Below are 16,684 nucleotides of genomic sequence, written 5' to 3'. Positions count from 1 at the left end.
AATATGCATTGAATGCATGAAATGATTTATATAAATTACAAAAAATTATATGAAGACAAGTAGATAGCAGAGAATTTTAGAATAACTCGGGTAACAAAATGTAGTCATTGCTGCATAAGAAATTTAATGTAATATGTTAAATGAATTTTATGTAATAATTAATTAATATATGCATAGTGAATTAATGAAATTTAATACTGTGACTTTCATAAATTAATTTCCATAAATATAAAATTACAAGTAACTTTTTCCACAACTTTGATATTAAGTTTTGATTAAAAGTAATTGTGTTGTAGCCAAGAAAAATAAGAAACAAAATGAATTAGTCTCTGCTTACTTTAGCTTCATTTGTACCAAATTATTATTTTCATTGCATTTGTTAACTTAAGTATTTTTTACCTATTTCTAACATTATTATGTTTTTGATTATAATTTTTAACATTTTGCTGTTGTACTACAGTTTAGCTATTAACTGTATGGAGTAGTAAACAAGTAATTTAACAGAAGATTTTGAATTTGGATATGAAATTCCAGTTGTGATTGATGTCATAAGTAAATCAAAGAGAAAACTAATTGTCTTACAATATTTCTTAATCTAGCTGTAGAATTAGAAATAATAAGAAACTACTATAAAATTTAATAAGAATTTAAATATCTACATGAGACCATTACTGCAAAAGAAAATTATAATAGTGAAACAGTGACTGATAGTACCCAGTAAAACTGTAAAATTTTCTTGCACACACTTCCAGCACTAAAGTGCGTATAACACATGCCATAAATTGCTTATATTTATTTTGTTATGCTTGTATTAGATTTTTTTTTTATTGTTACAGTTTGTGTCTTGCTTCAGTTTTTAGCAGCTGTAATATTTGTAACAAGTTGTTTAAAGGTGGATGTGAAAATCAAACTAAAAATTATTTTACACAAAACTGTATGGTATTATTGACAGCTGAAAGCCTTTAATTAATTTGTATATTTCTGTAATATTGACTTTATATAATTGTTTACTTTTTTATATATTCCTTTTTTGTGTAGTTGACTGTTATAGGTGTTGATTTTTCATTTGTATTTTGTTGCAGGTGTATAAAAATTTATTTAATGTTTACAACAAAGAAACAGCTTCATTTCACTAAGACTGATATTGTTATATAAAATTAACTACATAACAAGCTTCATTTCATAACAGATTTCCATTTGTATTTTCAGTGATAAAAACTCCACACTTGGCAAATTTTTCTTACCAGTTTACATCCTGTTCATATTTTTTTGTGAATCAAGTCAGGTTCAAAAATTGGAGTTGCAGACTCCCTGGGAGGCCATAACGAATAAACAAAATACCATACTGTTAAGGTACTGAATATGTATTCATAAATTAGTATGGTGTGGGATCTTTGTCAGGAAGCAGAATTGGCTATGAATCCTTGTGTTGAGAAAGTTTGGGAACCCGTGTACTAAATAACAGATGGATTATATTTTCCAAATTTAATTCACACCACTTCAGGAAATTGTTTGGCTTTAGGTTGTCTTTTTTGTCAAACATTGACAGTATTTAAGCTAATTATTAAATGCTAAAAAAGTTCTTTATTTTTATTTTCCCTTTTCTTATTTTCATCTTTCAAAGCTCTACTCAATTAAGTGGTCGAGTCTAACAATGCAAAATGCACATTTTTTTTCATGTTCATTGGCCTTAAGATTTTGGCCAGCAGTGTATTTGATATTTATTTACTTCCGGTTTGGATCTTGGTGTTGTACATCTGTAACACAATGTTGTTATTTTTATTTTGCATTTTTTTGCTACACAATAGTTCCACTGCTTTAGATGCAATATTTATAATTATTCCAATATGTAATATATCATATTGAGAAAATGTTTGGAATCTAAATGATTTATGTAGTTTTAAAAATTCAGTTTTATGAAATCCATTAATTAACTTTCACTAATCATTGGCAATACTTAGTAAAATATCTTTCAACTGAATTCAAACCATTAGTATATTTTTTCCAAACATTTACTAAATGTTCAGTAAAAATCATCGTATTTAAATTTTAAATGGGTGTTAATGAAACAACTCTATTTTGTTACAGGTTCACAGACGTTAGATAACAGTGACTTGAATAATAAAAAGAAGGTGAAATCACATTCCAGAAAATCCTCTGCCAGAGAGAAGTCTCAAATATCTGAAACCAAAGTACCTAAAGAAGAATTTGTCACAAATAATAAAAAATTATTCTCTCATAAAATTAAAGGGAGTATGATCGTCAAGAATAAAAGTCCAGAAAAACAATTACAAGAAGAACATAGTTCATGGAAAGCTGAAGAAAGTAGTAGTTTTTCTGTGTTTTGTAAGAGACATTTAGATGAAAAGAGACTGCAACATCCAGATTTTACTGATGTAGCTCTTGAAGACTTGTTGTATCAAGAATGGGTAAAAATGATCGATTCCCAGAAAGCTCAATACACGTGGGGAAAGCTTGAAGGTGTACATATTTCTGTTCAGGAGAAAGCAAAAATCAAAGGTATATGTTTGAATTTTTTTACACATGTAACAAAGTTATATCACAGTTGGCCTTTAAGTTGTTTCAAATTATGGCTGTAATAATAATTTGATAAATGCCATATTTGAATATAAAGATTTGAAGTTCCAATTATCATGAAGCTGAAGAACAGTATTTTATGTATGTTTTATAATTATATAACTATATAATATATAGTTGTACATTTATTAGATGGCCACAAACATATAGTTTGTTTCTTAGGTAAACAGAAAAAAAAAAAAATCCTGAAATTGATCTACATTAATTGACACCTACTTGTACCTTAAAAACCATTTGAAAAATTAATGTATTATAGTCAAACACATCACTGAGATGATCAGTACCAAATAAGTTGAACTTGGGCAAATCCACAGAATTTTTGCAAATGGTAAAATTAGGCTATTGGATTTCTTGTGTTATGGTAAATTAAACTGAATGTTTGGTGCTAGTAAGACATGGTATAATAATTAGCATTGTTATGAATATTTGTACGTGCTGAAGATTAGTTCCTTAAGTATGTTTTTGTATACATTTTTTTCTGTGGGGTTTATAGCTATAAATATTTATTCATATGTGTATATACATATAATTGTTTATGACCTAACTTGCAGGAACTTTGCTAATATTATCAACACAGGTCAAGGGCCATGTCACTGTGTTTGTTGACTTGCATTCACGATGTTATTAAACTACTATTTTGTGAACTTATGTTAAGAAGTTTGATATCAAATTGCAAATTGTAATTAAGATTTTGGTATTGGGCATTAGTTAATTTTTTAATGTAAAAGTAAATATTAGAAAAGAAAAAGCCTAAATGTTGATTTTTATGTGTGCATGGTATGTTGAATGCAATATTCGTTCATATTATATGTTTGTGATCCCAAAATACAAAATGTATAGTTTCTTATGAATTAACAACTCAAATTACTGATATTGAGAAGCTAGAATATAAAAGTAGAACATCATGCTCTTTCTATTTGCTGAGATATTGGTACATACTAAATTAAACACAGTGGTTCTGCCCACCTCTTTCAATTTTTGGAAACTTATGTACTATGTACTACACCTACTTTTGTCTATGGTGTGTGAATAACTGATCAAAAGCTCAGACTGTTCCCTCTCATAGCTTTTTCAGCCTCTGAAGTAGTAGGTGGCAAACTGTTTCTTTTCATGTCTAATTCCAAGTGGAAAATGAGTTTGAAATTTCATTTTTTTTAAACTCAATTACAGCTTAGTTACCAAGTTTGGTAAAGTATAGTGGAATTCTGTGGTATTGATATTGTAATTTATGGGTTTTGGTTATTTCAAAATGTAAATATGAAACCTAAAAAGAATTGTTTCATTTCTCATCCTCTGTTTGTGAATTTGATAAGACTTAACAACCTACAGCAAGCAGCAAACAAGTACAAAGTTCATAAATATGAAAAATATTTGTTTGCTATAATTCTTTAATTATTGTTATACTTCTGAAGAAAAATACATTTAAAAATTTATTTGTAAATAATAATAATGTATATATGTATATAATGTATCGTAACTGAAATGTAAATGTATTTTACAAAATATTCTTTCAATGAAACACAGCCAACAGAGGTCATTGTGTAGAGACCATATTTATATTCTTGGATAAGGTAACATGAATGCACATGTGCCTCGTCATTGAAACTTATGTAATGTTAGCCAGGCATGACTGAAAGGTAAGTAATGTAGAAAATAGTAAATATATGTAAATGTATAATGCTATGAGATTGCTAAATCATACATACATAAACTGAAACGTATAAGAGCTATTACTCGACCACCATTTTTGGCCATCTAAGCATTGGTCTAATTGTTTCTTGCTTATTCTAATCTTGTATACACCACTCAATTTGCCCTTGGCAATACATGTCTTGTGATACTCTATACCTTCATCAATGTGCCCTCTATCCCGTATACAAGTACCTCATTCAGATAATTTTATCACTTTCTCAACAAAGCATTTAGACATGTATCTCTATAAAGAAGTACTGTGATAGTTAACATTCTTGTTTGCAATTTTTGCATCACCTAATTCATTTTTGTACAATTTATAATTAATAATTCTGTTAAAAAAATTGTGTATGCAATGCCATTTTTAGGCATGAATTTTCAGGTTACTGTTTCTAGCATGAAGGCTAATCAGTCCACTCCTATTGCATCATTGTTATCTAACATCTCTTAAAGATCAGAGAGGGAGGGACACTCTCAGTTGAAGCTGTCTGTGATCTAATATGTTGCGATATTTATATATATATATGGATATATGGCTGGGAGTTCTGAAGTTGCTTTTGTTGTTGATTCAGGTTATTCTTGAAAGAATTTGGATTTTTGTTTTACCACTGTCATTTACTAGGTTGGTTTCCCATGAGGTCAATTTGGATCAGCCACTTTCTGCTCCACCTCTTCTCACTGAACCTACTCCTTCCTTGACAACTGAAAGGTTTGAGAGTGACAATGTAGTTTTTTTCCTTTACAGGATATTGCTGTTCATGCCGGGAGGTTTACCTCTCAATTATGTGATGAGATAGCTATGCCTTGTTTCCATTCTTTCTCAAAACAGCATTCTTTGGCTAACCACTACCAGGAGGACTTATATTTAATTTCCCAAAAGACTCAATTCTCTTTTGAACATGTAGAGTTCCAAACTGGACCCTTTGATTACTTTGAACAGATCACAATTCTTCATATTCATCAGACCCTAATTACTGTTCTTCCATTAAAATTTTATGAGAAGCTTCTCAGTATTCTCCACATTAATTTGATGATGAATTGGGGCCTTTGCTGATATCTACCTTAATGAGACTATTAGCTTTTGCTCTTTCTTTTCCTGGCTTGTATTTTGTTGGAACTTATTGGATAGAGATAAGTTTGTTAGAGAGAGTTTGTCTACCCACTGCTGTCCCTGGTGAATTATACAAGACTCCTTGTTTTCACCCCATGATGCCTTTGGGCAGTTGAGAGGTGTTGAAATCATGGATTGTCATCACCTTTTTGCATTTTCCCTTGTCAGTATTGGTCTTTAGACTTTCATTGGCTGCTGCTGGAAGCTGTGGAATTATTCCCATTGTGTGTCCTGAATCTTGGCTCATTGATCTATTGGTACTCATAATAGATTTTGTTCTTATCTTAGAAGTTTCTCCGCTCAGGCAGATTGTTGCCAATATCATCAGTGACTATGTTAGTGGGATCTTTGGGAGCAAGGTTACAATATTTTATGAACATCTGGAATTTGTTCATGATAGATCCATGAGCACTTAGGTACTTCAGGTTCTGGCATTGATGTTGATCATTCAGTTCATTTCTCCACCCCTAACTTATCTGCAGAGTGTGTATCTTTGTTACAAGGCTATCAGAGAGTTGTTGGTCAAGGGGACAGTAGAGAGGTTATCCTGTTCTTCTAGCACTTTATTCTCATTTATTTGTTGTGCACAAGAAGACAGGAAGTTGTCAATCAATCATCAGTCTTTTTCATCTCAATCAATTTGTAGATTTTTTTAGGTTTACAATGGAGTTTTTTCAATGTATGTTGACATTTTCACCATGTCTGTGAATGATCAACTTTGATGCTGATGCATATCTCCACATTCCTAGTGAAAAGTAACCATGCCACTTTCTTATGTTTTGTGCCCAAGGATCAGGTTTACAGTTCCAGGCTCCAACTTTTGCTCTAGCATCTGTACCATATGTCTTCTGCAGAGTTGTTAGAGCTTTTTCTCATCATCCATGATGACAAAACCCATTTGTAAAGAAAATTATGTATGTAAAAATGGCTGGTATGGATAGAAAGCACTATGTAGAGGAGCGAACAATGTTTTGACCTTCTTTAGTCATTGTCAGGTTCACGAAGAAGGTCAAAACATTGTTCACTCCTCTACATAGTGCTTTCTCTACTTATACCAGCCGTTTTTATATATATAACTTTTTCTTATCATATTTGTTTGTTTGGGCCTGTGCACACAGTATTAAAGAGATGACTGGTTACTTCTGGCACCATTTCATCAATTGGCAGAGCAACAAACCCATATTCTCCTCTCAGAAGTCATCAAGGCTGAGTTTCTTATCAGAGCCAAGAAATCTGTTCCCTTGCCTGATATTCTGTTGCGAGGTTTTGCAGGGGACTTGTTCTCAGTTTTCAACTCTAATAATTGATGCACTTAACATGTTCTGGAACTATCAACTACAGGTGTATTGGTCCTTGGTACCTCATTCTCAGGATTTGGTGATAGATGCATTCAGTTCAAGGGTTGCCTTCCCTTCATTTTTTCTGCCACTCAAGAGTACTGGCTATAGTTTGATCCACTCCTAGTTGAGTTTTGTTGGTAGCCCTGTATTGCCTTGTTCATCCATGGCTTTATATTCTACAATATCTTCAAGAGTGTCCACCTCTGTCATTTCTTCTTTGCCAGTCTCTCTTGAGGCAACATTGATTACACCTTCTATGCCTAGATATTTCCAAGCTCACATTTTATGTATGGAACTTATGCAGTCCTTTGCACAGCATTGGGATTTAATTTCTAAAGTGGTCTTGTTTTTGTCTCAATCTATCTGTAGACCCACAATGGCCATTTATCAGTAGAATGGCACACTTATTGTCAATAGTGTCTCATAAATAAATTCAACTCACTCACCCACATGTGCCTGCCATGTATCATTTTTTGACCTGACTTTTTGACAAGGTCTAGCTTTAATATATATGTAAAAATGGCTCCTTTGGGTTGAGAAAATTTTTTTCTGTAGAGGAGCAAAGAAGGTCGAAACGTTGTTTGCTCCTCTAGGTAAAACATTTTCTCAACCCAAACGAGCTGTTTTTACATATATATTTTTCTCTACAAGTGGGTTTTCTCGACATCACTGATTAAGGTCTAGCTTCGTCTACTTTCACTTTACATTAGGATGTTTTATTTACTATTTTTTTTTATTTTAAGCATTGGAAAATATTTAAACTTGCAGTACTACCCAGCCTATAAAATTGTTTTGTGTCTGTTCTCCTAAAATATCTTTTCATTTGCTTAACTTGGATATTAGGGTGGTAATACATGCTTTGTCTTGACATCAATCTGAACCTTTAACGTCGTGTAATATGTATCACTTTTCCTTTAAAGTGTAATTTTTTTGGTGTTGGCATGTGGATATGATAAGTTGGAGTTGTTTACACTACATGTGCACAGGACTCTTTATCACTCCACTTTTGTCCTGCTATACACTGGTAGGTCCTTTCTTCATAAAACTCTCAGCTAGAGAAGTGGATAAATTTTTCTTTCCAATTAATTTATCAGATTTTCTTCTCTATGACTCTTTGGATTTCGATCGTTTGTTATGTTCTGTCAGGTCCTGAGATGTTATGTGGTTTGCACTAACTGTATTTTCTTTTAGATTCTTCAGTTTTCCAGGATTTCTCCTCGATTACCTTGATGAAATGGTTTTGCAAATTTAGCTATATTACTAATTCTGGACTTTCTTTACAGGCAAGAAAACTTTTATGAGTCATATCACATTAGATTCATCACATTTCAATGTCTTTAGCTACCTGTTTGAATTGACCACTAAAGGAAATTGTGCAGGTTGGTATGTAGAGTTCTTCCAATACTTTTCTCTCGCATTATTCACACAGTCTAGCAGTTTCTTCTTCTGAGGGTTTTTGCCTTCCACCTGTGGAGGTTGTGACCATATCTGCTAAATTATAAAGTCCTAGAAGTGGACTTTTTTTCCTTCTCTTTTCTTTTTACTTTTCATAGTCCCTTTTTTTCTTTTTTTCATTGGATTCTACCCTGTAGCAAGTATTACCCAGAAAGGTGTGCTTTTATCAATACAATTCTGCACTAGCCACCAGTTTTCATTATACTTACTGCCAAATGCATCAGGCTCTGTAGAAACAACAACTTGTAAGACAGTTTAGGAGCTCATCAGATTGTATGACCATATTATGCTGGCCTACCACTCATGGAATATTCTGAGTAAAGCTGAAAGGGATCTTGCCCATCCCTGCTTATCATCAGATTGAATAAATTAAAATCAGTTTGCTCTTAAAAATTAAAGGAACTTTGTTCTCCTTTTTCACTGTTTCTAGAGCACTGCTCTAAAGGGTAATGCATATTGAGGAGTCCTGAAGAGCAGTGCTCTAGAAACAGTGCAAAAAGTGAAAGCCTTTATCCACGACACCACTGACTGTTAGAGGTTTTTCCTACAGAGTGTTCAAGTGAATTCCTCCACTCTTGGAAAGGAGGGTTGAAGTTGAGTACCCTCCTATCTGGATCCATGGATATTTTTCTCAGATGTTGGTAGGAGCAATACCAGTCTATGTAGGAGCCTACTCAAAATATTTGCTCAAAGTTGGTGTGCTCAGGTATCTGGAAAATGAATCCCCCATGATTTGACAGAAGTCAACCTTAGAGCAAGAGTGGACATTTGCACTTCTGCAATTTTGTGAATGTAACTCATCTTTTTTGGACAGGTTAGTGACTGGAGATGAAAAATGGATATTTTATAAATAAGTGCCACAGACAATGACTCAGTGCAGATAAACTGGCTGAAGCACAACCCAAAATGGACCTCCACCCTAGGAAAGTGTTGTTAAGCATTTGGTGGGATATTGTTTGAGTTGCTGCTGCTCAATGTAACAATTACATCAGACTTCTACTGACAACAGTTAGAGCACTTGAATGTTGCACTGATAGAAAAGAGTCCTGCTTTGATCAGTCATAAAGGTGTTGCATTACACCAGGATAATGCATAGCCCCATACAGCAAAGGTCACATTTGTAAAGATTGAATAGCTAGACTGGGAAAACTTCCACATCTTCCTTATTCTTCAGATCTTGCCCCATCTGATTATCATCTATTCCGAACTTTGCAGAACTATCTTGATTGAAAAGAGCTTGGAACACATGAAGATGTCAAAACTACCCTCTCTACATTCTTTTCTTCCAAATCCCAAGAATTTTGTAGAAGTGGCATTCAGACACTTATGAATCATTGGCAGGAAGTAATTACTAATAATGAAACATACATTATTGATTAAATAACATTAAAAACATTTGAAATCCTTTCTCTTTTTCTGAACCTAAAATTGGACATTACTTAAAGGATGACCTGATATATTGTGTACAAATTTTTTTTTGAAACAGATATAGTAGGATCAAGTGACGCTTAGTATTTAGCTTGTCAGACTGTGCTTCAAAGTATTCAAGGTTCAAAACTTGGTACCACATATTGCATTCACATACAATGCAATTTTACTGTGGGTGTGCTATAAAATTTACTTTGTGCTGCTATTTGATTCAAAAAGCTGTACATTGTCCTTGTGGTGGCAATGCTGCTTGCTGTATGGATGCTTTATCTCTAGTGAGTAATGTAAAATTGTCATTCTTGAACCATTAGGGGTGTTTAAATGGACTGTTTAACCTTTGTGTGCATAAAGTACTGTTATAGTAGATAATTCCAGTTCCAGATTTAGTTATATATGTATAAGTAAAAGTTTCTTCATTGATGAAAAATAAATCAGGTTGATTCATCCAAAAAGGTTTTGGGTAAATTCTTTTCTTGCTTAGGAACAAACAACCATTATTTTGTTTATGATATTTATAAATTATATATGAAAACATTTATTACATTCTTCTTTTAGGTATGAAGAACCTTAAACCAAATACAAGTCTTTCTAAAATAAAGAATGATAAAAATAAAAACTGTAAAAAATCAAGGTATATGTATGATAAAGTAAAGGATACAGAAAAGTCCAGAACTTCTGATGGGAAAATACTAGAGAAAGAAATCACTATTAAAGATCAAGTTGAAAGGAAGGTGAGGTTGATTTTATTACTTCTTTAATAGTGATTCTTCTTTAAGAAAATCTGAACTTTGGAATTCAATTTTTCTATACTGTTTGTTTTCTAGCATATTAAACCTTTCTAAAATTCAAGCCTTAAAATAGATTAAGTGCTATTTAAAACAAAGTACTACAAACATAATTTCTGCAGTTTTTTTTATTATAGATCACCTAGAGTTACAATATTTTTTTTTTCCAGTTTACCAAGGAATTATAGTTATAGCATTCTATTTTCCAGTCATTTATTTTATTTTATCCTATATTAAAAACATCTTTTTGGTATTTCACTTGTTTTGCTACATAATACAGAAGCTTGCAGAATTTCTTTGGAGTTAAGCATTAACAATGAGAAATTTTTTATTTTAGCAGTGTACTTGATAATATGTGATATGTTGAATCACATTGCAAATTCTTGGTTGATACAAATTAACATTACAAATTTATTAGCTGTTTAGTTATTAGTCATTGTCAGTTTTTATGCATTGACCAGATTTTGTGAATTCTTAATGAAAGATTTCAACAATAATCAAACATCTCACAGCCCATTTGTTTTAAAATAGTATAAATGGAATCCTACTTCAATCTTCAGTGGGCTTTTTTATCTTTAGATTTATGGATGAACAAGATGGATGTCTTCAATGCTTATCTGCATATTACCATGTTGAGATGGTCTTGTTTTTTTCTTTGTTTCGTTAATTAAGGGGTGGTATACCAGTTTTGCACCCTGTCCTTCAGGCTGGTTTTGGCTATGTACATTTTCTGTCAGGTGGTACAAGCTTTTGGTCATTATCTTCATGCCCTGAGGCTGAGTTTCCATTTGTACTTGGATGACTGACTGCTTTGGGCCCATTCTGAACAGGAATTGGTCAGTCATACTTGTCAGTTCCTACTCAGAGTTGCTCAAGTAGACTGGTTGGTCAACCTGGAGAAGTCCTTTCACTGTCCTACCCAATATTTTGTCCATTTGGATGTATTTTGCAACACTCACCTCAGTCTGGTCCAAACTTCTTCTCCAAGACTTTTCTATGACACCACTACCCCACTCATTTGTGCACACATGTACTCTCTTAAGTAGACTCTGCACAATCAGTGGACCCTTGTTCAGGATACTTTGGATGATTCCATCTCTCTTCCTTCACTTTTTATAGATGATCTCTTTTAGTGGTTAGACAGGACTCACACATTGGTAGATGTTTCACTTTCTCCTCATCCTCTTGACTTGCATCTCCACTTAGATGTATCCCTTCCCAGCAGGGATGCATTGGCTGATTATCAAAAAGCTTCAGATTGTTGATTTCTAAAAGAACAACCTTTACATGTAAATGTCCTAGAGCTCCCAGCCATTCTTCATGCTGTGGATTGCTTTCTTCCAAATGCCAGACATTCCAAATGCATGCACTTCATTGTTATATTGCTCATATGGTTTCCTTCCATCACTTTATCACTTGGCAATTCTTTTCATCCAGGGATCTCTCTCCCTTTAACCCTTGCCTGCTGGATTCATTGTTTGGTCCGATTGGCTTATTTCTCCTTGTATCCTTCCCAGCATACTTTGTACTGTATTACATCTCATCAAATTTGACACTTTTCCTTTTCTGTTGCTTCTTGTTTTTATCCACATCTGGCATGTGGACCAACCCTAATACATTAATCTCCCATCATATCGTGGTTTTTGCTTTCTTGTGTTTTTACCTTCCACCCATAGCTGTACTCCAATCTTTGTTGCTATTCTGACATTGGGTAAGTCTTTATTAATTATTTATTTTCTTTCAGGGTTCCAGTATTCATACCTTCATTACTTGGATCCCACTCTGTGAGAAATGGTGCCTGTTAAGGTGCTATTTAACTCTAAATATGTGCTTTATAACATGTTGAATTGCCTTTCCATTCTGTTGCTCCACATGCTCACCTTTGAGATGGGGTGTTTTATAAGGTCACTTGTGGATGGATAACCTCATGACACTTGCTTCATGAATTGGCCCATCCCAGATTGTGTACCACCCATGGATTTCATATGTAAAGCAGAAGGGAATAGCTGCCCATCTCTGCCATACCTCCACTGAATAAATAGGTGTGGTTTGCTTTTGAGAATAGGGTTTTGTGATTACATATTGTGCTGTTTCAGACGTCAACATTTTTCCAGGCTCCTCAGTGCATTCCCACCAACCTATATTTCAGTGAAGTATGGGAGTCATTACAATTTATCAGTTTCAAACTGCTTGGGTGGTTAACCATGGAGGCATCCTGCTGGATGGGTTCAACATAAGATGACTATAACCATTCAGTTTAGAGAAGGGTGATGATGTTCTGTTGGGGTAGAAGATATAATATTTTCTGATTTGCATTTAAACATACAACAGAATGAGACATCCAAATCCAGTTCCCCCTTTAATTGGGAACACTCTTCTAAGCCTCGGGTGGATGTCTTTCTCTGTGGGCTAGTTTTAGTTTTTGAGTGAACAAATCAATATAAGTCCTCACATAGGTTTTGGGGTTCCTTCTTCCTTGTTTACTCTTGCTTTTTTGGAGGGTAAACAAGTGAATAGTATGAACTGTTTTTTTATATATGTATTTGCAATTTTATCACATCTGTTGAAATTTAGGCAGGGGAGGTTAGTGTTGTGAAAAATCAAAATAATGTACCTGAAGGATATTATCTTTTACTGAAACATTTCATATTAAATTTATCTGTTTGTAAATGATTTTGGAGAGAGGGCTCTATAAATTCAAAACTATCTGATTGAGGTTTAACTTAAAGCATTAAACTGTGTTTCCATTAGCATCATCTGGCAAAAGTGTATGTAATCAGTTTTGATTAAAGAGTTACATATATAGTACAGTAAGTGAAGTTTTTGGGAGTGTTATATTCTATTAAATGAATCAGTTAAGAATCCAGTATGAGAGAAACTTGATTGTATAGCTTAAAACTGCTTAGTTGGGCCTGAGTATGATATTAGAGAAACAACTTGATTGTGTAGTTTAAAAGCTTTCTAGTTAGTCCTGAGTTCACTATTGTTTGGAAGAGTGAAATATTTTGTGATGTATTTTCTTACTTACAATATTACCATATTTTTATTTATAGGTATAGTACAATGCCATAGTGTGTTGGTTTTTATTACTGTCTTTTCATCTGTCAAAGATATACAGAAGTATAATTAGAGTTAACTTAGTTTAATTTTAGCACATATACGTGTTCAGGTATTAGTCTGAAACAGGAAATAATGTATTGATAAGATCAGTTTTTGTGTTAACCACCCACAGCATAATCATGTTCTACATTAAGACAGATGAATCTCTGGATATGAAATCATGACCAGTTCATTGTAGATCTGCAAGATGTATCAGATAGTTATATATTTAAAAAATGATGGCTGGTATGGGTAGAGAAAGCACTAGTAGAGGAGTAAACAACATTGTTCTCCTTTACTAGGACTTTTTCCACCCATACCAGCTGTTTTTAGATGTATAATTTTCTTCACAAGTGGGTTTTCTCGTCATCACGGTTGTACTGGGTTGACAGATAATTACACAGAGGAAACACCAAGACACTGTTATTACAAGATGGAAACTACACAGAGAAACATAGTTACTTGCTATGTATTCTCTTATTGGCCAATATAGCCTCAAGAATGGCACTCTCTAATGGGCTACTCGGTTACCATCACTTGCTTGCCAAGTTTGTGTGGATAAGTCTAGGAAGAGGGATTCTGAGAAGTGAGTGATTTGTATATTGCCTACAAACAGTGATACATTGAACAACCCCCATGCTGGTGTCCACTAGAGATCTTGTACTGAGTGTGAGATCTTGGCTGTCCAGAAAAGGAGAAGAATAGGGAAAAAACACATAAATATTAACCTGGCAAATGGCACATGCATAAAAAGTACAACTTTTTCTTCCAGTGTTATAGAATGATAACTTGCTGAAATGTCAGGGGTGGAGCAAATATTTCTTTGAAAATGTTTCTATATGTTATATCATCATACTCTTTCAAGAGACTAGACTCTAAGATCCTAAGGAATTCATTATTAGTTGCTTTAATTTCATGCTACATACTGATTTGGAGACTAGGATGATCATTGCAGTTCAACACAACAACAGTACTGTCACTATGAATATTATGACAGTCTCAGTGGAACACTCACCACAACAAGCTGCAAGCCATTCAGCTGAAATAGCTTGCACAAAATTCACCACAAGTCCAAGTCACAAATGTATATGTGAAAGGTAATACAGTAAATCATGCTTAACCTGTTGACTGCCAAGTATTTCAGCTGCTACGACAACTCTGAACCTAAGTTCAAAATACAACTCTAATGCTTCTTCATATTGTAACTTTTTTCGTGACGCCATTTTGGATAAAAAATGAAACAATTTGTAAGTAGGTCAAATGCATGAATGGTGCTGACATCTAGCGTTGAAGTTAGGTATTATTGAGAACAAATTAACTCATCCATGGCACTGTGTTACCGATCGGCTTGGACGAGTTGTCTCGTCTACGGCACTGAACAGGTTAAGATTGGTTTGAAGTTCCTGCCTGACATGACTGACAACACCTCTGTGTACCTAGTGGTAGATGTCTTAAATATCAGACATTCCACCTGTGATGTAGGTGATAAATGCTAATGGCAAGGGTTTATATTATGCTCTCTACCTTATAGCTACTAGTCTTGTACTACTATCCAGGCAAAGTCCTGTTAGACTTGACAAACCAACAGAAGTATCACAGAACATTATTTATAAGCAGATTTCTTCACTAGGATCTTGCAGTATAAAAATCATGTATATCTTCATTGAACCACTGCCTTTTTCATTTGGGGCATTCAAGCTAACCAAAACAATCTTGCTAAAACCAACCAAGCAGGGGATTGCTTAAATGGTACTTCATGAGACATTCATTAGTGTGTACACGTGTTGTATAGTCCCTACTGAGATAAGTGATCACCATCATATTTCAGACTTATCCATGTGGAATAAACTTCTTGTACCACTAGTATATGTGGAAATCAGCTTAGACAGAAGATATATAAATTGAGCAGAGGATGAAGCAGAAAAAATTCTGTAGGCATGCATTTAAAATCCACAGTAGACATTCATCTGTCATCATAACCACAGATGGTTCTTACATGACAAATAGTAAAAGAGCTGGGTTGGCCATTCATTATTTTGTGAACCAACAGCATTCTGCTTAAGGCTGATAGAGTATTTAATTTTTTTTTACAAGTAGCTCAAATATGATTTTGGGAGACCTGAAACAAGTTCTATTTTTGACTGCTGTAAGCAACAGACTGCAAATATATAGTATTAGTAGTATCATATTATGACAGATGCACAGGCAATATTGCATAAAATTTAGAGTAGTTGGTCCTAAGATGGGTTATCTAATACTTAATTTATTACCTTATGTCACTCATATCCATCCTTGAGGTACTTATTCTGATTTCCTTTTATCTCCTAATTTCTCCACTGTTTCTAGTCATTATACTTGTTAATTTGTAGGGATTACGTCATTACTCCAGTCCTTTGTTTTATTTGTAGTTACTTGCTATTGCTGGTTGGGGTTGTTTAGTGATCAACTAGATACCTCAAATTTTTTATTTTGCTAGATTCCTCCTCCCAGTACAAATGTGCACGCACACACACACATATTTCAATATTGGACTGTGTTTTGGTTATGTACACAATTTTGAGATCTGTGTTGTGCAGTCTACACTTTTGTATAATAGATGCATTGATGGAACTATTAAGTGCTTGCCTTGATGTGATTTCAGCAAATACATTCCCAGAGCTTAATCCTATGTCAGCATTATTGGTCCTTTGAACTGAAAAATGAACTGTGAAAATGTTCATAGTAATGTCTGCTGTAATTGTGAACTTGTCTTCACAAAGTTTGACAAGTTTTTTGTAAACATTAAAATTTGTTGTACAAAAAATGTCAGAAGTTTTAATATTATATTTCTACTGAAGATTTGTTTGTAAATATATAAACCTTTTACTATGTCAATGTGATTGCAAGGTAATTGTCATGTCAAAAATGAAATACTTCTTTTCATAGTTCATATACAAAACCTCTAGGGCTTCTTAATGAATATCAAAAGTCTTTCCAATAAAAATTTATAATTTATCAGTTATTTTCTCAACCCTAACACTGAATGTAGTGAAATTACCAGCATTTACTGAAATAAAAAGTTGTATGAAATAAACAGTAATTTGTTTTTTTCCCCTTCTTCTTTGGATGGATCATTTTCTTGGTTTAATGGTTTTTATTTTCACACTACCATATGTTAACATCTTCATATCTGTTCT

At 33.5% G+C, this 16,684-nt stretch overlaps 1 protein-coding gene across 7 annotated transcripts in view; it reads left to right on the top strand.

Annotated features, from left to right (window-relative positions):
• Window positions 1-16,684, top strand: part of LOC143240146 (histone-lysine N-methyltransferase NSD2-like) — a 109,845-nt gene that overhangs the window by 49,523 nt on the left and 43,638 nt on the right. For all 7 annotated transcript variants that reach the window (XM_076482099.1, XM_076482095.1, XM_076482101.1 and 4 more), the window contains 2 exons: window positions 2,089-2,520; window positions 10,180-10,355. In XM_076482099.1, the coding sequence (XP_076338214.1) occupies window positions 2,089-2,520; window positions 10,180-10,355 (608 nt within the window). The remainder of the gene's footprint in view (window positions 1-2,088; window positions 2,521-10,179; window positions 10,356-16,684) is intronic.

This window comes from Tachypleus tridentatus, chromosome 13, assembly GCF_004210375.1.
Source record: "Tachypleus tridentatus isolate NWPU-2018 chromosome 13, ASM421037v1, whole genome shotgun sequence".
In the NCBI taxonomy this organism is placed as follows: domain Eukaryota; kingdom Metazoa; phylum Arthropoda; class Merostomata; order Xiphosura; family Limulidae; genus Tachypleus; species Tachypleus tridentatus.
This window is presented reverse-complemented; position numbering and strand designations above follow the sequence as displayed.